This window comes from Festucalex cinctus, chromosome 11 (assembly GCF_051991245.1).
Source record: "Festucalex cinctus isolate MCC-2025b chromosome 11, RoL_Fcin_1.0, whole genome shotgun sequence".
Classification (NCBI taxonomy): Eukaryota; Metazoa; Chordata; class Actinopteri; order Syngnathiformes; family Syngnathidae; genus Festucalex; species Festucalex cinctus.
The window spans coordinates 20,056,420-20,079,614 of record NC_135421.1 but is presented as its reverse complement, the minus strand read 5'-3'; the positions used below and the strand labels follow the sequence as shown (position 1 = coordinate 20,079,614).

Below are 23,195 nucleotides of genomic sequence, written 5' to 3'. Positions count from 1 at the left end.
CAAAATTGAACTTGAGTAACTTTAGTGTAATATGAGTAAAAGTATAAAGTAATTAATTACTTGAGTAAGTATACAGTGGGAAAAAAAATACTTAAGTATTGAGTAACTGGTGAGTAAATGGAGATGTATTTTTTGGATAAGCCATGACAAATTGGTAAAAATATAAGATAATAATTATGCAAATGTAGACATTGCCCAACAATATCAATTTATTTTTTTATTTTTTTATTTTTTTAAATAAAATGAACTCAACTCAAATAGTATATACATTCTGTGGTTGACCTGAGCGTTATGTTTTGCAAACAGATCTCTTCTATATTTATCAGGTTCCAAGTGGAGTTCTTGTAGGCTGAAATGCCAACATTTTTAAGCAGACATGTTTGTGTGTGTGTGTGTGTTGTTTTTTTTTTTTTTAATAATCCATCTATGTTTTATATCAGAGGTGTCAAACATACGGCCCACGGGCCGGATCAGGCCCACGAAGGAGTTGAATTTGGCTCGCAAGATGCTCTTATAAAGTAAAAAAAATAATAAGAATTTGACAGCCAAAATCAAAACATAATTTCGGAATGTCACAAGCAATCCTCAGATGAGCAATGCAACGTCTACACGGAATTGACCTCAATGGATGTCATTATTTTATACACAACCTAAAGTTACGGTTTGTTGAAAAAAAATTTAAAAATAAGTTTGACACCCCTGTTTTATATACTTGTTTATCATCATTCGGGCCGCAGGTCTGCTTGAGTCTATCTGTAAGACAAATAGAAATTTTTGTCACGTTTTACGCGAATAAATCACTTTGAATTCTGTGTGGGGACGTGCGGTCATGTGACTACCTGGCTTCGTTTGATTAGTCAAATTGAGTCACTAGTAATTAGTAGGAATGAACAATTAATCAATCAATTAATTCAAATCCATATCACAATGTAATAGAATGCAATTTTCAAATCACAAAGGCTACAATTTGGGGGGGGGGGGGGTTGGGGGCGTTTCGGTTGGTGTGCAGTCGTTAAGTATATTTATTTATTTATTTATCTATTTATTTATCTATACAGCGTCGACTGAAAATGACATCACAGAGCCAGTCTCGGTTCACCTGTTTTCTGGGTTCGTTCAGGTGACGTTCGCAAGCTGAACCCTGTGATGTCATTTTCAGTTGACAGCAAGTGGCAAAATGGCCACTGAAAATGCAAATGGCATGAATGAAAACAAGTGGATTTTGTTTCATAACTCATGCCATGTTTAGGTTATTGCAAACACAGATTCATTTACTACTTGTGTTTGTTCCACACACAAAAAATCACCTTGAAAAAATTAATTGCATATTAAATTGCAATCACAAAATCAGACAGTCCTAGTGAGGAGGTGAAACAGAGTCATATTACACAAGTGTCTCTGACTACTGCTGTAGATGGTGCAAGCAATGTCTAGATAAAAAATACAAGTAGGGAGTGGAACGTTAGTCCAATATAACAGAGTAAAAGAGAGTTGATGAATACAATAAACAAACCATTAATCGTCGTAATTGACATTGAGATTTTCATTCTCATCCTCACATGCGCACACAGACTGTCGGCCTTGGCGTAATAGTCTTAAGTGCAGATTGACTAAATCAACTTGAAGCCTCACACGTCCTCGCCGCATTGTGAGGGCGGAGAAGCTAATGAAGCCGATTGGCCGCACAAAAGCGGCGCGTTTGGCCTTCACGCTGAAAAGAGTGAAAAACATTCCTGGCTTTTCATCGGATGTTTTGGAGAAACTCAAGGCGACACCACAAAAGCAACGAGAAAAAGATGAAATCGTTTTTACATGCAAGATTCAAGGAAACAGTTTTGTCATGAAATGTCATGTTTGCGTGATTGTAGGAGAGACAGGAACACGCTCACAGTCACATACATACACAAAACCGGTTCTTGAAACCCTACTTTTAAACCCTAAATCTTGATTGAAGCTATAGGTTTGAAAGCCTAAATTTGAAATGCTAACACTTGCTTGAAACCCCAATTTGAAACCATAACCATGGCTTGAACCTCCCAATTATCATTACCCTTGCTTGAAACCCTAACACTTGTTTGAAATCCTAATTTGAAACCCTAGCCTTCGTTTGAAACATAACCTTGGCTTAAAACCCTAATCTGACACCCTTACCTTAGTTTAAAACGCTAACCCTTGTTCAAAACTCCAACTCCATCTCGGAATCTTGATTTGAAACCTTAACACTTATTGGGAACCCTAATTTGAAACCTGAATCTTTGTTTAAAAGCATAACCTTGACTTGGAACTAAAAATTGAAACCATAACCCTTGCTTGAAACGCCATCCTGTCTTGAAATCATAATTTAAAACCTTAACCATTGATTGATACCCCAATTTAAACCTTGTTTGAAACCCTAGCCTTGGCTTGTAACCTTTACTTGACAGCCTAACCCTTGCTTGAAACCCCAATTTGAAACCCTAACCCACAGGCGTCAGAGTCTGATCCTCGAGGTTTCTCTACTCCAACACACCTGATTCAATGATCAGGATCACTATCAGGTTCCTTCAGAGCTTGCTGATGAGCCTGAATATGAATCAGCTGTGTTGGACATGGGAAACTTCTAAAACATGCAGGACTCTGGCCCTCGTGGACCGGACTTTGACACCACTGCCTTAACCCTTGCTTGAAACCCTCGTCAAGTCAAGTCAAGTCAAGTCAAGTCAAGTCACCCATTTTTGAAATCCCAACCCTGGTTGGAAACATTTAATTGTAATCTTAACCCTTGCTTGAAACCCTCGTCAAGTCAAGTCAAGTCAAGTCAAGTCAAGTCAAGTCAAGTCAAGTCACCCATTTTTGAAATCCCAACCCTGGTTGGAAACATTTAATTGTAATCTTAACCCTTGCTTGAAACCCTCGTCAAGTCAAGTCAAGTCAAGTCAAGTCAAGTCAAGTCAAGTCAAGTCAAGTCAAGTCACCCATTTTTGAAATCCCAACCCTGGTTGGAAATCTTTAATTGTAATCTTAACCCTTGCTTGAAACCCCAACCTCATCTTGAAACGCTACTTTATTGACACGAGAAGAGTTGATTTCACTTTACGTTAACTTCGATGTGGAAAAAAATACATTTCCTTCTATCTTAAAGTCTCATTAAATTGTAAAACAACAGCCCAAGCTTATACAATATGGATGTTCTCGAGGAATAAAACATGAACATGCGTGTGCGTGCGGTCTGTCACGTCCTTGGCGTGTCCGCAGGTGACATCACGAGTTAGTTTCCTGACAACGTGTCAATGTTTGCCTTGCGCGTGGAGGCCAGTGGGCCAGCGCCACCATCTGGATGCGCGGGTGTCAAATATAGGCCAGCGCGCACACACGCACATTAATAAGGGGCGCAGCGGCGGCCTCCCGAGAGCAACAAGATGGCGGCGGGAAGGAGGCGACACGGACATGAGGCGAGCGGCTCTGACAGCCTGACAAAATGACCTCCAGCACACGCAAACACACGGACGTATCCACGCATACACACGTGCGCATGCACATACACACGGGTGGTATCCTGCAGCCTGGCTCAATTGTCTCACTGGACAATCTCAATGTGAGTCATCGCTCCCCTGGACCATTTCCAGCAAAAATAAAACTCACACTCATCTCCTTTTAATGAAGTCACAACAACAACAACAACTTTTTGATGAAGTCGCAACCTTTTGTCTGCTAATGCCCTCAACTGTTATTACAATTATTTTAAAAAAAACAAAAAGATTTTATTTATTTTTTTTGCTCCTGCACTGAGTTGCGGAATTCTTTTTGAAAAAGTTTTCAATGACATGACATGTAAACTCACCAATGACTGATAAAGATTAGAGAAGACAACCAAGTTTGATTGACATGTAGAGCAGCCAACGAAAATTGATTGACATGTAGAGCAGCCAACGAAGATTGATTGATATTTAGAGCAGCCAATGCTGATTGATTGACACGTGGAGCAGCCAATGAATATTGATTGACATGTAGAGCAGCCAGATGATTGATTGACATGTAGAACAGCCAATGAAGACTGATTGACATGTAGAGCAGCCAATGAAGATTGAATGACATGTAGAGCAGCCAATGATGATTGATTAACTTGTAGAACAGCCAGATGATTGATTGACATGTAGAACAGCCAATGAAGATTGATTGACATGTCGAGCAGCCAACTAAGATTGAATGACATTTAGAGCGGCCAATCGTGATTGATTGACATTTAGAGCAGCCAATGAAAATTGATTGACATTTAGAGCAGCCAATGAAGATTCATTGACATGAAAACTTTAATTTGGAACCCTAATTTAATTTATATCGTGATGGCTTGAAACCCTAAACCTGATTTGAACTCTTAAACTTGATTAAAACCCAAATAAAAAAATAAATAAATATTTGGACCAAATAATTTGAGACCCTAACTCTTGTTTGAAGTCCTAAAGCAGACTTGAGTTCCCAATCCTGGTTTGAAACCCTAATCTGTGTTCAAAGCCTTTTTAACATGAAGGTGATGCAGATCCAATTCGTTTTGTTCTTCATGATGCTCCTCATGTCTGATTTGTCTGATCTCTCCTATCAGCATTCCCCCAATAAAATCCTCGTTGCGAGTGTGCTTTTCCCAGCATGCTTTGCTCCGCCCGTCCATCAAATAAAGATGAAGGTGTCGCTGCGGCCGACATTGTCTCGCATGAATCATTCAGCGCTGTTAGTCTAACATTCGCCTTCCAGGTCAGTGCGTCTCGCTCCGGCTCTGGTTCCGCCCACCACATCCACCATCCAGACCCGGCCCCTCGTCCTCGTCCCTCGGGCACCGGGATACTCCTATAACCCCCTCCCTTACCCAACAACCCCCCCCAAGCAGAAACATGCTGAAGGCACTGCTACTACTATACTATAAATGACATGTAACATTATGTTAACAATATCATTGTCTCAGCACTCTCCACAGTTTGGCAGCTAGTGAGCAATTCTTCAAAAGAGAGGCTTCAAGCTATCTGACACCACCCGTTGAAATTTAGTGTCATACAAAACATAACAACCACATAACTTTGTCTACGCATAATGATAACGGGTCCCACTAGTTCGCTTCACTTCATTTTGTACAGCTGATAACTCTTATTTGCATCTGTTGTTTATACAATGTGTAATTCGATTTCTGACCACTAGATGGTGGCACACTTATTTATTTTGAGACGATGTAAATTTGAGAGAAGAAGAATGAAACGGGAAGCATTTCGGCACAGCCTAGTTCTTTGTTGAAAATTATTCCTTGTCATCTACTGTAATGTTGATTTTTACCACCAACAGAAAGTGACAGCGGTAGGTTTATTTTTTTAAATGTACATTTTGGTAATGATTATTGGTGTATATTGTAAGTTGATAAGCTAAGTTTGTTAGTTTGGAAAAAACGGGATTTGTTTACTGCAAACAGAGTGAAATGTCAAGACACCCTGTTTGTATAATATTTTTGTGTTATCATTTGATCTTGTTCCCTCTCAATATATTAAACGTATTTATATGTGATTGTATTGTTTTGTTTTATAAGTGTTTAAAGACCTTAAAAATAAGTTGCAATTTCTGAAAGCTGAATGCTAATAGCTGAATGCTAAGAGCTGAATGCCAATGAAAGAAATAAAAAGATAAATTCTGTTAAAATTACAAAGTAATTAACTATTAATTACTAGTAATAGTAGTAGTAGTAGTAGTAGAAACAGTAGTAGTATTACTAGTAATTATTAAGTCGTAACTTGTAGTTAAATGACAAATACAAACCCATCCTATACTGTATATTGTTTATCCTGGAGATGGACTCATATTACTGCGGCTAACTGAGAGGTTTTGATTGACTCCTTGGCTATGTATGTGTCTGTATTCTACTGCCCCCAGGAGGCCAAGGTGTGTATACCTGAGGGAGTAGAACATTGCATTAAAGACAAAAATGTTTCCAGAAATATTCACTTTGTTTTCACATGTTCATGTTCCAGCATTTCACACACAACACCCCATTATGACAACATGAGATCATACTTTCATCTCTGCTCCTGAAGATCACATGAAAGGATGACGTTGAGATGCAAACGCACTGTTGAATGTTGATACCGTTGGACTGCGAGTGTGTGTGTGTGTCAAAGTAGGTCAGCAGAGGAGGCCTCCCTAGAAGACGACGTGAATTTGTCACCTTGAATCGACCGCCGAGGGAGGAGACGAGGGGAGACACACCAGCGAAGAGGATGAGGATGTGATGAGGACAAACAGTGTTAGGCAATTGACTTCCTAAATGTCATCCATTATATATTATATACAGCAGACGCCCCCTCCAACCCCCAAATGGGTCGGCCTGCAAACAGTGAAAATTTGAGTATAATTGATGGCCTTAGAATCAAAATGGCTGACTATGTGTATGTTTCACAGCATAGTTTCTGAACTGATTTTTGTGTGTCCTGTTGTGATGAAGACAGGTGCCAGATTTCATGTAAATTGACACACTGGTGCCAGATGCTACAATCTTCAACTCTCTGGCCCTCCACGAAATGCCACCTTCGAACCAAACCACCACAAAAAGCACAAATAGCATCACAGGAAATGTTTTGAGTTTAAGTCCAAAAGTTTTCCTGTCAATTCCAAGTCTGAAACACTTTTTGACCGGTGTCACTCAAAACTTGTTTTTTTTTTTTCAACCCAGAAATATAGCCAGTGAGTGTTAGCGTTGTTAGCGCGTAGCATGTCCATTAAGCACTGACCGTGAATTTAATGGATTTAGCTTGTTTACAACCATCGCACTTGTTGACTTTATACAAGCTTTCATCAAATCCCTTAGCACTCTTCTTCTTTTTCTTCTTCTGCGTCCAGTTGACTCCAAGTCCATCCGACATGAGGCTCCATCATGGCAGGATGAACGAAAATCTAACTAAAATTTAACTTGTGATATTAGCTTCCAGTGAAGTACAGTATTGACAAAACATGTTATTTTTATGTTGAGGCGGTATTGTCTGCAACTACTGACTGTAACTAATAAATTAATATAACTGTGGTAACCATCACAACAAGAGGCATAAAAATGATCACAAAGCACCTCTTTGAGACGTAGCCTCCAGGTAGTCGGCCATTTTGGTATGTAGGTGCCATTTTTCACCGATCCACAACATTAGCATTAAGCACCAGTGTGTCCGCTTGGCCCGAAATCCGGAACGCGTCTCCATCACAACATGCCGCGTAAGATTCAAATAACGCACAAGCAGTTGGCCATTTTGTTGCCATATTTCATCCAGCATATTTTTACAAGTTACAAAAATATGACATGAAATTGTTAAATAAGCTACAATGTGAAAATCGCGAATAATATGTATTTGTTGTTGTGTTTTGAGTGTTTATTCAATATCCTTCATATACAGCTACTACATTGATTGTCTTCAATAGTAAGACGATTCAGTACTATAGTAGAATGACTGTTCTTTAAAAAGCCTACTCGTACCTTTAGCTGAATCAAGGATATGAAATAAAATGCTCAAACAGCTTGCCATAGGCTTTGATGTTGTTTGCGTTAGAAGTAATCATGGACTGCGCTGCTTTGGTCTCTCATTCATTGGAAAGAAAATGACAATGACAGTCATTTCACGCACACACAAAAGACTAAAAAAAAAAAAAAAAAATCATTTTACTGCTGTAATGACATGAGAAGGACACCGCGCTCTCCGTCTGGAAAACCGAGAAGAAAAAAACTAAAAAGCAAATGAAAGGATAAAAGCCATAAAAATATATATTTTAAAAAACATGTCAGCGAGGACGTCAAACAAAGTCGGACTCGGGTTCTCGTCTCATGACAAGCATATTTGGGAGCGCATGAAAGGCTGTCGGAAGACTTTCATCACCACGACAACCCGCTGTCGTTTACGCACACAAAAAAGCATCAAAACGTTGTCATGGAACATACTCACTCCCCCAAGGCTTCTTTTCTTTCTTGAAGAAGCACAATGGACATCAGGGAAAATGGAAGAGACTGCAACGAGGCTACTGACATTATTGCCAAGTTGTTGATTACCTCCTCATAACAATCACCGAACATCTTAATCAGTCATTTGATAACAAAAAGCTGCAGACTGAGGGACATGGCATGCCAAGCTTAGAATGTGCCCGCTTACATAACGTTAACTTTCCGTATATGGCAGCTTGCCAGATGACAGATAGCTAGCATGAGAAGCTAATGTAGCGTCAAACAGTCACAGAAGATCCACACTTAAGTTGATTGTTTACAAAAAGCTGTTAACTGAGAGTCCTATGATGCCAAGCTTAGAATGTCTCCATGCTGACTTTCAGCATATGGCAGCTAGCCAGTTCATGGCGAGCTAACTAGCAGTTAGCATTACAGGCTAATTTAGCATCAGTCACAGGAGATCCACATTTAGGTTGATTGTTTACTAAAAGCTGCTGACTAGTCCTATCATGCCAAGGTTAGAATTTTTCTGCTTACTCTACGTTAACTATTCGAATATGTCAGCTAGCCAGTTGACGGCTAGCTAGCTATGAGCTAGCATGAAACACAAAAGGTAGAGTAAGAAAGTCAAGGGACATCTTAATCGAGGTAATTTGTTTACAGCTATCATGTCAAGGCCAAGCATCGAATGTCTCTGCTTTACGCCATGCTAACTTTCCGGATATGACTGGGAGCCAGTTGAGGGCTAACTGAATTAGCAGCTAGCCTTATAAACTAATGTAGTATCAAACAGTCACAGAATACCCAAATTAATGTCAATAATTAACAAAAAGCTGTTGACTAAGAAGGCCTATCACGCCAAGGTTGAATGTGTACACATACTTGGCGCTAACTTTCTGTATTAGGCAAATTAGCCAGCTAATGGCTAACTAGCAGCTAGCATCAGAAAGAAATCAGTGTTATTTGTTCACAATAAAGCTATTTTTATATGTCACTTTATTTCTGAATTGGATCAAAACATGGACGTAGAAAATTAAAACCAGTGGCAGCTCTTAGCATGAGAAGCTAACAGATTCACATTCACCACACAAGATGTAAATTTAACCAAAGTCCTTTGCATCATCTATTGGTCAAAAGCATTCAGACTCCACCGCATTTTTCTGCTAAGCATACGCCTGCCTACTTTTATCCGTTTATAAAACGGTGTCCTAAAAAGTCAAATAAAAAGCAAAGTGCACTATTATTTGATCCTTTGAGGTCTGGATGAGGACATTTCTAAGCTTTTATAGACACTTTGAGTCCAAACTCGCGAGAAATCAATAGCGAAGAAGAAAAAAGAAGCAGTGCAGTGACCATTAGCGACTGAGCGCTAATTAGCATCCATAAGCTCACAGAGAGCATCAACATTTAATGAGAGCCCCCACACACAGTGGATAATGATGATGATGAGGCTGCAGGTGACAAGCTGGAGGTGATGAAGATGAATTTTAATTAAGAAATGTACGTTCATTGATAATAATTTATCAAATATGCAGTGATTATTATAATGAATAATTATTCCATACAAAATGCCATCATTACGTGTAGCCTTTTCTGTGTGTGTTCCGTTTCTTGTCAAATGATGACATCATGGCTTGTTCTAACATATTTTATTCAGAGATGACATCATCTTACTGGAACACACACGCACGCGCACACACGCTCATTCGCCTCCACTGTGAGATCACATGATCGAAAGACGAGCTTTTTTGTTTTGTTTTGTTTTGTTTTGGGGGTTTTTGGTGCTCGGAAGAGTTTTGTTTTTTTTTCTTTCCAAACTTGAACTCACAACCTGTGTCCGCCCCCACACACACATACGTACACGCACGCGCACGCGCACACGCACACACGTTGGCCGCCTCCTCACCTCCTGTCGTCCCGCCTACAAACTTCCTGTCTCTCCATCTTTTTTTTTTTAAACTTCCCTACTGATTCCAAAACGCTGCTTCATTTGATTTAAGCAGCATTTTATGCTAAAATACAACTTTTTTTTTTTTTGGTCATCAAAAATGACATTTTAGAGAACAAATATGAACCTTGGCAAGGTTAGAAATTTTTTTGGGTGCTCAACTATTGAATTTTTGTGCACAAATCAAATTTTATAAGTGATAATCGAATTGTAGTAACATATATATATATATATATATATATATATATATATATATATTTTTTATTTATTTTTTTTTACTTTTGTGACCAAATATAGAATTACACCACCATACAGTTTCGTTTTTTTAACTTGGTTTTTTTTAAACTGTTTTTTTTTTAACAACTTTTAGTTTTCGACAATTACTTTTTTTTTTATACACAAATCAAGTGAAAATCGAATTGTAGTAGCCTATTTTTTTTTTTTATGTTTTTCTTTTTTTGGGGGGGGGGGGGGGGACTTTTTATGATCAAGCATTACTAGTTAATGCACAGATATTAGATTTTTGGAAGTAGGTAATAATTTAGATACTTTGTTGATCCTGTAGGAAATTCTGTACTTTATTTTTTTCATTTTTTGTGCACAATTATTACACTTTTGTGAAAATTAATATCATTTTTTGGATCACAGTGTATTGTACTATAAATAAATAAATAAATAAATAAATAAATAAATAAATAAATAAATAAACCATTAATGAATGAATGAATGAATCAACCAAATTGGCATGACAGGAAGTTGAGCACAGCAAACCTCCATTTTGTTTGGTTCAACTCTGACATAAACATGTGCGCTAAAGGGCATCCCGAGTAAGGGTTCTCCTTTGGGGAGGTTGTTTCCGTGGCAACAGGCGAGCACAACAAATGAGGAATGAGCCCCCCCCACGCACAAGACATCCACATCGAGGCATCCGCAACTCCCTAATTTGACACGTGGCGCGGTGGCACTCCAACTTGGCCCAAATCAAAAAGTTCCAGCTCGTTAGCTTCCTCTGCCTCTCTTAACACGCGAGACGTCCAATTAGCGTTAACGAGACAGACGCTGAGGAGGAGTCGTCCTCCGCGGCGTAAACAAAACACTTTTTGTTAGCGCACGTTCGGAGCGACGCGCATTTACGGCGCGTTGCCGCGCGCTACCTTGTTAGCGGCCCTTAGCGTGGTGGCGCACGACTCATCCCAATCACGACTGATTTAATGTGAATCGTTACAATTGTTATATGATACAATACTACACGATTCAATCTGATTCTAATGTAATACGAGTCATATGATTAATTACAATCACGATATGACGTGACACAGCGATGGCACAAGAATTGGTTAGGTAACAATGATACGATTCATTGTAATTACAATACAATAATAAAAATCACTTCGATATGATTCAATTCATTCCAGTTAATGTGTTGTATGATTCAATAGTTATATGATACATTATCATACAATCCTATCCAATTACGTTACGATTCCATACGGTTACTATGCAGTGTGAATCACTGTTAAGATGCATTATGATTCACTTCACTAAGAGTAATTATAAATAGGATATTTGCGATTCACTTAATTTACAATGCGATTAAATCGAACTACAAGGTTATATTGTCATAATCATAATATATGATACGATTCATATCACTGTAATTATAATGTGGTACGATTCAATCCAATACGGTTGACTCCAATTATGACTTAGTAAGATTCACTCCAGTTCCAACGCAATACGATTCCCTTCAGCTACGATTTGACGCAATATGTTATAAAGGGATTCACGGCAGTTACGATGCCATTCACTCGATTATGATGCAATGTGATAAAAATCCCTGTGGTTACGATACAACGCGATTAGTGCAAATTCCGACTTGATACAATATCATACCATTCAATCCGATTATACTCGGACGCAGTACAATCACAGTTACGATGCAGTACGATGATTGCAAGTTATGATGTCATACAATACAAATCATTTTGGCTACTAAGGTATAAGATATGATTCATTCCAACAATAGTATGAAACAAATCACTCTAATTATTTATTATACGATTAGGGGCAGACAGATTTATCGGCTGGCTAATTTAACTAGTCTATAATTGGACGATTTTTGGGCAATTGCTTTTTTTTTCCCATATTAACAAAAAAAAATGGATAATGACATTCAAACACACAATAAATAAATTAAAAGAAAAAAATGGCAAAAGTATTCTGTCTTGTAAAATATTATGTAAGTGAACCAACATTTGAAAAGGTATGAGCAGAGTTGCAGTGCATCGTGGGTAACTGACCACGCAGCCGATCTGCTCTCCCATTTCGTGGCGTTGCCCGGTCGACGCTCGCGGTAACGCTGGAGGGCATCGGGAATGTTTGACTTTTAATTGGCTGCCTCCACCTGCTGGCTGACTTCCCATCAGCCACCTGCTGGACACACCGCGGCAGAATGCTAATGTGATCAGGAGCTTTAATTGGGTGCCGGGCATGCTGGGAAAGCACACGCGCGCACACTTATTCGGTGATCACAAAACCAGAATTTAAAATAACTTAAACTTGGCAACTTATTCCATTTGTGTGCAGCATAACAATTAAATGCTGCTTCACCATGTTAGCTTTGACGCCGAGTAAATCCTTTGCAGCATAACAACAATCAGATCAGAATTAATAAACGAAAACCAGAGTTGAGATTCTACCATTTATTACACATATTTGTACATTCTTAAATAAAAAGGCTCCACTGGACACTCGTTGCATAGATATGATACAATACCAATTTAGAAAAAACAATTATCAAACACATCCAGTAACAAAAATAAACTCTCCCTCGTCAATAAACAACATAATGTCGTATCATACAAATCATATCATTTCAACACTTTGTACAGCGAAAAAAAAAAAAAAAAAAAAAAAGGTGTTGGCGATGGGACTCGTTGACCACAAAGAAAATTGATTTTATCAGAGTATTTTTTTTTTTCATGAAAAATGTCACTTTTATTAATTAATTATTTTATTTATTTACTTATTTATTTTCATCATGTTAGGTGATGGTCAAACGTAATCAGCAAAGTGATTAAAAAAAAATATATGAATTTGAATGACCAAATTAGCGCACTGGTGCAGTACCACTTTGCCTCTTTGGGGGTGACATTGAGTCACTCCGGTAGATGTAAAAAACAAAACAAAACAAAAAACAGGATTTCATGCCAAAGATGTCGAAAAATGGTCAAATTAAAATGTCAGAAAATGACATTTTTTGACTTATGTATAGAGTGAATTTTTAAGAATTTTGTTGAAAAAAAAAATTGTGGTCCTATGAGATGCAAATGAAACATGCTAATAATTAGCTAGCGAGTTATGCTTTACAACTCAGTGACCACAGCTAAAAGCCATCTTCTTGGTTTGAATATTTTATGTGTCACTTTCTTTGTTCAAACCTCAGTAATTTGAATACATTGAACGAGCTAGCTCTGTTGTCCGTCACATCCAAAATTAGAGCCAGAAGAATTACATTTCAAAATGTTTATTTTCAACTTTCAACAACCAGTGACGTTTTTGACAATGTTAAACATATTGGTGACAGATTTCACAAAAAAAAAAAAAAAAAAAGTTTTTGTGGTGTTTGGGTTGTATAAAAGGTGCGAAACAAACACACGCTAATGACGCTAGTGAGTCATGTGATAGCAGCAACGCCAAGAAGAGTCACGTGACTGCGTGCCAAGGCATTTGATTGACAAGTGTCGGATATGTGACGCGTTGTTGTCCCCGGTTGGCGTGGCGGATGTGCGAACAAGTGCGATGAGACGAGTGCAAGAATTGTGATCACGTAGTGCAACGTTGGCGAGAACTAAAGCAGGAAAGTGGCTATGGAAGTCACGCTATTTACAAAAAGCTAACGGACACAGCTGGCGACCGGGTGAGATGGCACCACCTACTTCAGCCCAGTCCCGCCCCCATGATTGGCTGGTGAGTCTCTCTTTGGAATCATTTGGAGTCAACAAACCTAAACCCGAAGCTAAAACTAACCCGAAGGAGACCTCCACCGACGCTAAGCTAGATAGCGCAGCGCTAACATGACTCAACTACACTAAAGCTATAGCTCAAGCTGCTAACTCGGCTATAAAAGCCACATTATCTTACACCAGAAGATTATTTTTTTTTTTTTTTAAGCATGTAGCGCCTGTTTATGCTAATATAATATTTTGTTAGCTCGCTGCTAATGGAGTCCACTGGGTTTAGACCTCTGGAACACCGCAAATTCTTCGTTTAGTTTTTCCCTGCGGACCCAGAGGAGCCTCATTAGTCGCTCACTGAACAGTGGAGACAACCTGTGGATGCTAATAGCGCTAACGCTAATCTGGAGCTTGGTTGGTAGTCAACAAACCAAGCAGGTTGAGAGAGCCAGAAGCAAGTGTTGTAATGACCAAACAATATTTGTATGAGTTTGACGCAGACACATTCGCTGCTAGCGTCCCTCCGTGATTGTACGGCTCATTATGTGCGCTAATGCAGCTTTGGAAACGGTAGCCCCTTTCACACAGACTGCTTGCGCAAAAAAAAATTGGCCACGGGTGGTTAAATTTCCACCATCTTCCCACCTCTGGTTCTACCTCTGAAACCAGTCAGCAGAACAGCAAAGCGGGTAAAATGTGGCTTTGACGTACAGCATGAAAGGGGCAATGGCGGTGAATTTTTTACGTCGTACCCCATTTCCCTCGGAAACGTGGTGGAGCTGCCTCAAAATGGGTGAAACCACGCTGGAGGTTTTTTGGTATTGATTGTTCCAAGCTGCACTGTGGACCCCCCTCCAAGTTTTTATGCCGTCGGCGGCACCAGGGAGGGAGGGAGGTACGGGGGGGTCGGGAGGCGCAATTTTCCAGCGTCCATGGTTAATGTTTCCAAAGAGAAAAGCATGACAGAAGCGGATCGAGAAACGGTTGCCATGGAAACCAGGATAAGATCATTTGTCATCAGAAAAAGAAAACCTGCTAAATAGTGAAGTGTGAAAAGCCATTTGAACATGAACAGTGCGTGCGTGTTCGTGTTTTTGTGTTTTTAGTGATTTTCCTCAATTTTTTTGTAGATTTTTTGTTGTTGTTACGAGTAAGAAAAAAAGAACACGGAAATCAAGTTAGAAATAAAAAAAGTGCAGTCATCGTATACCAAGTTAGCCGCTACGTTAGCAGCTAATTTAGCGGCTAACTTGCAAGCTATGTTGTGGTGTCCCTTTTGACCACATGCATCCTGCGGTACAAACAGGAAGTTAAACAAAAGCACTTCCTGTTCCTGTTTCTTTGATTGGTCAGTCCTCTCACATTCTGCTAAGTTCAAAGACGTTTTTTCTCCAAATGAGAAAAACCTCAAAAAAGTGTCTCAATTGTCATCAAAAAGAAACGTCGTCGTGGTTCTCCCAGTAGAAAAAAAAAAAAAAAAAATCAAAGTGTCGCTGCGCATTTTCTTCCGCCAGGTGCCCCGCGGGCGCCGCTGGCGGCGGAGGAGAGCCGACAAGATGGCGGCGAGTCTCTGGGATGTCAGATTGCGTCGTTGACTTCGGCTGAATGGCGTTCTCGTGACGCCACCAGAAATACCCCCAAAATGTTTGACTGTACAAAGACGAGCATGTGACGACTTTTTTTCCCTACGAAAAGTCCTGAAGCTAAACCGGCGTGACGCGTTCGGAGACGGCGCGTAAAAAACAGTGTGTGTGTGTAAGTGAATGGAAAAACGACAATCTAACTACTGCTTCCTCTTCCTCCTCCTCCTCCGGTAGATGCCACGTGGTGATTGGGCAGGCTTCTTCCTCCTCCTCCTCCTCTTCCTCGTTCTTCTGTCCTGCTCCGTGGCGGCGCCCCCTTCAGACGTGGCGCTTCATGTGCAGCGCCAGATGGTCGGACCGGGAGAAGCACCTGCGCGCGCAAACAAACGAGGAAACGGCATCAATATTGAGTACGTTCGCTATCATCAATGCATCTGTCCATCGATTGACCTATTGATCCGTCTGTCTGTCCGTCCGTCCGTCCGTCCGTCTCTCTTGTCAACCGCATGGCTTTTTGCTGGCTCAGCAAAGGCGGCACAAGAAAGAGTGACTCGAGTGTGTTTGCGTGGACAGATGGCCATGTGGTTAGTGTGTGGGTGTGCGTGTGTCAGTTTTGGGGGTCCAGCTGGTTATCCTGAGAGCCCCTCTCACTCAAAATCCTCTTCATCTTCACTCTTCTTTGTGTGCTCTTCCTCGTCCTCATCCTCACCTCAAGGGGGCCCCTGCTTGATTAGCCATGATTAATATGTGTGTGTGTTTGTAGCTGTGTAGGTGTGTGTATGTGCACGTTTTGTATATTTGTAAGTACATGTGCGTGTAAATATGCCTTTGTCTTTTCTACATTGTGGGGCCCGTACACGTGTGTTTTTCACAGGTTTGACGACCATTATGCGGACCGACTTGAAATTGTGGGGACATTTTTGGTGGTCCCCACAAGTTTAGACCTCTTTTTGAGGGTCAAGACTTGGTTTTACAGTTTAGGTTTGAATTGGGTTATGGTTGAGGTTAGGGTAAGGAATAGGGGTAGACAATCATTTTTGATGGTTGAGGTTCGGGAAAGGCATTATGTCAATGAGAAGTCCCCACCATGATACAAAGACAAGTAAGTGTGTGTGTGTTCTTGTTTTTGTTACATGGTGGGGCCAATTTTTCGGGATTTCACAGTTGTGGGGCCCACCTGTCCTTGTGGGGCCATTTTGCTGGGCCCCACAAGTTTAGACCTCGTTTTGAGGGTTAAAGACTTGGTTTTACAACTTAGGTTTCAATTGGGTTATGGTTTAGGTTAGGGTAAGGAATAGGGGTGTGCGTGTCTTTGTTTTTTCTACATTATGGGGACCACGATCATGTTTTTTTTTTTTTTGCGGTTTAACTACCATTGTGGGGACCCACTTGTCCTTGTGGGTACATTTTGGCGGGGCCCCACAAGTTTCTTTTGAGGGTCAAGACTTGGTTTTAGAGGTTAGGCTTGAATTGGATTTGGGTTAGGTTAAAGAGATACTTGACTCATTGAACCATTTCATAAGTCTTGTGTTCCTTCAAATGTATTAATTGTCCATGAAAAATAATTGTCATGACTGGGTCATGCCAGGGTTGTTTGGGTCATGACCGTGAGGTCAAGTGTCTGTTTTGAACTGATGTAATCGGCATCTAGTTTGAACTGGTCTTAAGATATGTGATGTCAGGAGCTATGTGATGTCAAGAATCTTTAATCGATTTATCCGGTCAACAGCCAATCAGATAATTCAATGTCAGTCCTGTTACCCACATGTCTAGCCACAGCCAATCAGATCGATTCGTTGTCTATATAAGCCTGACTGAGAAGTGTGTGTTTTTGTCAGGTTATTCCTCTGTCCAGCTGGCTACTTGCTCCTCTTTTCCTCGATGCCTTCTCATTGTTTCTGGTCAAGTCAAGTTAGTTCCACGCCTCTTGATGTTATGCGAATAAAGTGTTAAAACTCTTATTGTGTCTGCGATTTTGGGATCCAACCTCAGAACATAATAATAAAGTTACCACATTAATTATAGACAAAATAGCTATTTTTTTTTACTACTGAAAATGACTCAAGCAGTCAAGTATTCCTTTAAGGATTCGGGTTAGGCAATCAGTTGTGATGTTTATGATTAGAGTAAGGGGCTAGAAAATGCAATACGTCAATGAGATGTCCCCACAAAGATACAAAGATGTGTGTCACATATCTAAGCTCAACGTGTTTTTTTTTTTTTGTGCTTTTTTCTTTGGCTTTTTGTGGCCTGACCGCATGTTTTATTCCTTTACTGTTTGAACACAACTGTCTCCATGTTTAGTAGTGTTTCACTTTGACGTTATCGCAGATGTGTGGTCCTCCATATGTGTGTACGTGTTCGTGTGTTTACCTGTCGCAGTGGTTGCACTTGAAGGGTTTCGCGCCGGTGTGCTTGCGGTAGTGTCGCGTCAGCTCGTCGCTTCGGGCAAAGCGCCACTCGCACCCTTCCCACGAGCACTTGTATGGCTTCTCGCCTAACACATACAAAAGAGGGGGGGGGGGGGGTGGGGGGGTCACCACGACATCCCATGCCTCACCGCTTGAACACAATAAACAGCCATAAATGGGCAGGAAATGAAGTCTTTGCTGGTGCACTGTGTTCATTACGAATCACACGCGCAGCCTGAGGTGTTATCTGACATGTAAATGAACTTCCCTCTCTGAGATGTCGTATTGTTTCTCAGCACGTGTGTGCGTGTGTTTGACACAGGGCCAAAATATTAGGGACGGTCCCCGATCTGTCACTGTTCATTTTTAATAGGGATGCACGATCATGCTATTTTCAACCGATACCGATAAACCAATGATTTAGAAAGTGCCGACGTCGATAACCGATAAGTAAGCCGACAATTGTTTGCAAACTCGAATACAAATATACTCTCGATTCCTACTATAAGTCTAACATGTACAAATACATTGAAGCATTGTGTAAACTTTACGCAATGTTTCATTGTATGTAAAGCACCATGAAGCTGAATTTTATTGATATGAGCCACAACAGATGGACCAACGTGGCATGTCTATTATTATTATTGCCTGATTTCTTTATCATCTAGTTTATCTGTATGAAATCAAATCGGTCTCTAATTGTCGATAATTTTCAGCCAATTTCTCTATCATCTGATTTATTTGTATGACATCAAATGGTTTGATAATTGCCGATAATTTTCGGCGAATTTCTTTATTATCTGGTTTATCTGTTTGATGTCAAATTGTTTGATAATTGCCGATCATTTCCGGCTAATTTCTTTATTATCGGGTTCATCTGTATGAAATCAAATTGGTCGATAATTGACGATAATTTTCTGCGAATTTCTTTATTATCCGTTTTATCTGTATGATGTCAAACTGGTTGATAATTGCCGATAACTATCGGCAAATTTATTTATTATCTGGTTTATCTGTATGACACCAAATTGGTTGATAATTGTCGATAATTATCGGCGGATTTCTCTATTATCTGGTTTATCTGTTTGAAGTCAAATAGGTCGATAATTGCCGATAATTTTCGGCGAATTTCTTTATTATCTGGTTTATCTGTTTGATGTCAAATTGTTTGATAATTGCCAATAATTTCCGGCTAATTTCTTTATTATCGGGTTCATCTGTATGAAATCAAATTGGTCGATAATTGACGATAATTTTCTGCGAATTTCTTTATTATCCGTTTTATCTGTATGATGTCAAACTGGTTGATAATTGCCGATAACTATCGGCAAATTTATTTATTATCTGGTTTATCTGTATGACACCAAATTGGTTGATAATTGTCGATAATTATCGGCGGATTTCTCTATTATCTGGTTTATCTGTTTGAAGTCAAATAGGTCGATAATTGCCGATAATTATCGGCCACCGATATTATCGTGCATCCTTAATTCTTAGGCCACAAACATGAACACAATTGTTACATCTCTGATGCTGTCAATCAGAAGTGAGCATGATGGTGTCATAGAGCTGGTGTACCTAATGAATTGACTTTATGCAGCCCAGCCACTGCTACTGTGTGTGAATGTGGCGGTAATAATTAAGAGTCTTAACAAGTCAACAGCAGATGCCACCCACATGCATTTTATACACACCCATACATAAACACAAAATTCTGCACACTCGCACACACATACACACACAGTCCTTGTTCTGTCCTGTAATCCAATCAGATTATTGATTGTTAAAACTGGTATCGTCGTGATGTTTAATGGTCTCGGTGACGGTGGCCTGGCACTCCGGCGGTGCCTGGGGGTCCTGGTGGCGCTCACGCTCTTGTTAGAGGATAATCCCGCGCAACGTCGGCGCTGCTAATCCCCACCGCGATCCTACGGCATGTGTGTGCGTGTGTTACATGTGGGTGGGCGGGGTCCTCCCCTCCCATTACAAGCGTGGCGCTTTCATTACCGCTTTCATTAGCCGTTTAATTAGCCATTTAATTAGCTTAATCTGCCTTTTTTGGGGGTTTACAATGAACATAAATCAATGTCACATCTATTAACTATTATTTTATTTTTTTTACATTAGCAATACTGTTCCTGATACAGACTATTTCCTATCAGGAGGACTTTTACATAGAACATATGTATTATGATAATAATAAAATCATACAGTCTCAAAAGCGCTAACATGCTAACTGCTAGAACACATGCTGCGACGGGATGGACCTTGGCACAACATAAATATACAAAACTGTTCATTTATAAAATAAATATGAAGGTGTATGCCCACTCAATACAGACCCCCCAATCCCCTCATCGCCCCCCCCCCCCCCTGCTTGATTTTGGTTGCTAGGCAACTGCATCACTCTCCTCCCTAATTGGCTGCCGGATTGTTCGTGTCTGTCAAGCTCCCTCGCTCTCTTTCTCTCTCTCTCTCACCCCCTCCCACACCTTCCCACCCGCCGCAAACACACACGCACGCACACGCTCCCTTAGTTGCTAGGTGACTTCTCCATCACGCACCCTTGCCTCGTCTCGTCGCGCAATAATTGGCTGGCGTCATGGTTGCCGTGGCATCAGGCCCGGGCCCGCCTCCCTCGCCGTGTTTGCGTGTGCATGTGTGCATGTACACTTAAGAAAGTGGGGGTAGATTGGGGTGTGTGTGTGTGTGTGCGGGGGGGGGGGGGGGGGGGGGGGGGGCAATTATAGGAGACGGGTGCGAAACGAGAGCCTGTCTGACACCTGCGGCCCCGCACACGCACACACATTCACACACGATGAGCATGCATGTTGTGTGTGTCATGCGTCACACACGTCACAAAGCATGATGACACTTAGCATAACATAGCTGAAAGTGTAGTTGTAGTGTAGTCTTGAGCATATCACAGTGTGATGTATGTTGATCAGGTTGTGGTGTACCACAAGGCTCTATTCTCAGTCCTCTGTATTTTTCTATATACAGACCATTTTTCATGTTATAGAACTATATTAGAGTGCCATGTTTAGGACTTTATTGTACGGCCTTGATACGACGATGTTCTAGACCAGATTACGGCCCGGGGGCCATTTGCGGCCCGCCGTCCATTTTTCGACATGCCAAAAATGGCATTTGACTCAGTTCAAATAAAATAAACAAAACAAAAATGTTTGGAGATGGTCAAAATAAGAAGGGAGGGTATCGAAAAACAGGTGCCATTAAAGGTTATTTTAGTTAACTAAAACTAATGAAAAAAATAAAAACTAAAATTCAAAAAACAATATTGTTACAGAAAAAATAAAAACGAAAATGCATTTTAAAGAAACGAAAACTAACTGAAACTTCATTTTATGTTTACAAAACTAACTAAAACTAACTATAATTATAGCAAACATGTCCTTCGTTTTAGTCTTTGGTAATTAATTTAATGCATGAGCCTTTGGGGATGATTTTAAATGTGATTTTTTAGTAGATTTATTTTGATAGAAACCTGAATAATGACGTGTGAAAGTGTCACACAGAATTGATGTCATCTAGTAGCAGCCAATAGAAAAGCACCTTCAGATGACGTTGTTCCCATGGTGTTTTTTAAATATTGCGCACAAGTAATACACTTTTTTTTTAAACTAATACTAATACTGAAACTAACAAACTAAACTAAAACTAAGCATTTTTAAAGAACTAAACTAATAAAAACTAACAGAATCACCCTGAAAACTAACTGAAAAAAAAACTGTATTAATCATGATGCTTTGCACTGCTGAGCTAATAGAAGCGCATAACAACGACATTCGCAAGCCTATTTCTCCGTCACTGCTGTTATGTACAAAAAACAATATATTGTTCTTTTTCCAATATGAGATTTTGTGTTGTTTACAATATCGTGAGCTTTACGTCACCAACCTCCCCACAATATTGTAATAACCCTCATATCATGAGGCTCATATTGTGATATGTATCGTATCGTAATGTGGGGATGTCGTTATGTGCGCATCATAGAACCATGTCATAAAACAAGGGATGTCGCCGCTAAAATTTAACACGATGACAAAAAGTTAGAAACAAAATCCTCTCATTGATTCGCCCATGTGTCAAACTGTCACAGTATAGCGCCAACTACAGATGAGGAGGACTTATTTAACATAAGCAATTAAAGTATTATAGGACCATGTAAACACGTGTAGTATTTGTGTTACCTGTGTGCGTCCTCTGGTGCGCCTTCAGGTGCGAGCTCTTGGTGTAAACCTTGCGACAACCATTAAACTGACACCTGTGTATCCTCTTCTTGTTGTCCGCCGAGTCCCCCGCCAGGCCGGGCCCTCCGCCTTGCTCCCCGTCACTGAGCGCCCCGCCCACCGGGCCGGGAGGCTGGGACGGCAGAGGAGACGTCAGCGCGCGGGCCGCCACCAGCTTGGCCGCCCCCAGGCCCACCTTCTTGGCCACCAGCTTGAGCGTGAGCGCCCCGCCCACCTGTTTCCCCAGGTGGCGCCCCAACTCCGGGGACGAGGGCGGCGTTAGCGACGTGACGGCGGCGCTCAGCTGGGCGGCGCTGACGCCCGCCACTAAGACCGGGTCCTTGCTGTCCGTCAGAGTCTGGAGGAGTTTGGCGTGGACTTTGGGGAGCGGGCCGGGCTGCACCGGGAAGCCGGCCAGGAGGGGGTCGATAAGCTCCTCGTCGCTGTCTCCGCCCTGCGTGAGGGCGGGCGCCAGGAGGCGGTCCAGGTCCTCGTCCAGGAGCTCCGACAGTCTCCTGGGCTCCGTCTGGAGGTAACGCTCCAACTCCAGACATGTCTGGTTGACAAAGGACACAGATGACATGTTAATGCTGCAGTATTGCACCCCCTAGTGGTCTGGATGGCTCAAAAATTGTCAAACATTGAAACGACTGGATAGCCGATAGGCCAAGACTTTTGAGGTTGCGAGGCCGCCATAATGCTCCTCCCAAGAAACGTTTCTCAGCATACGATCATATACATACAGTATCGAAATTGGAGAACATTTGAGACAGTACTTAGTAGAAACAGCATGATTTATGGTGTTTTAAATTTATTAAACATAAACAAGAGGACTTAAGACATTTTACAACTTGCCTTAAATACATGTAAAAATTATATACTTAATGATATTACAGGAGGAAACTATTTATTTATTTATTTATTTTCTAAATTAAAGAATTATAACTGTAATTCAACAAAATATGACTCTGCCAGATCTAATATTGGGGTCTAAGGAACTGCGCGATAAAAGAAAAAGGGGGTCTTCCATCAGTACATACTTGGTAATTTATTTATTTTTTTACTTGTTAAAAAATAGTGACCACCCCGCCACAAATCCCACCAGCCCCGCCCC

The 23,195-nt window shown here is 40.7% G+C and overlaps 1 protein-coding gene across 2 annotated transcripts in view; it reads right to left on the bottom strand.

Moving 5' to 3' along the window:
- Positions 1–12,565: 12,565 nt before the first annotated feature.
- The window catches only part of LOC144030551 (Krueppel-like factor 7), a 29,031-nt gene continuing 18,401 nt past the window's right edge, over positions 12,566–23,195 (bottom strand). The window contains exons 2-5 of one of the 2 annotated variants that reach the window (XM_077536973.1): positions 22,043–22,637; positions 17,791–17,914; positions 15,868–15,934; positions 12,566–15,787 (exon numbers count right to left, since the gene is read on the bottom strand). In XM_077536973.1, coding sequence (XP_077393099.1) covers positions 15,916–15,934; positions 17,791–17,914; positions 22,043–22,637 — 738 coding nt within the window. In that variant the 3' untranslated portion in view covers positions 12,566–15,787; positions 15,868–15,915. The remainder of the gene's footprint in view (positions 15,788–15,867; positions 15,935–17,790; positions 17,915–22,042; positions 22,638–23,195) is intronic. The other variant, XM_077536972.1, reaches the window with a different exon arrangement.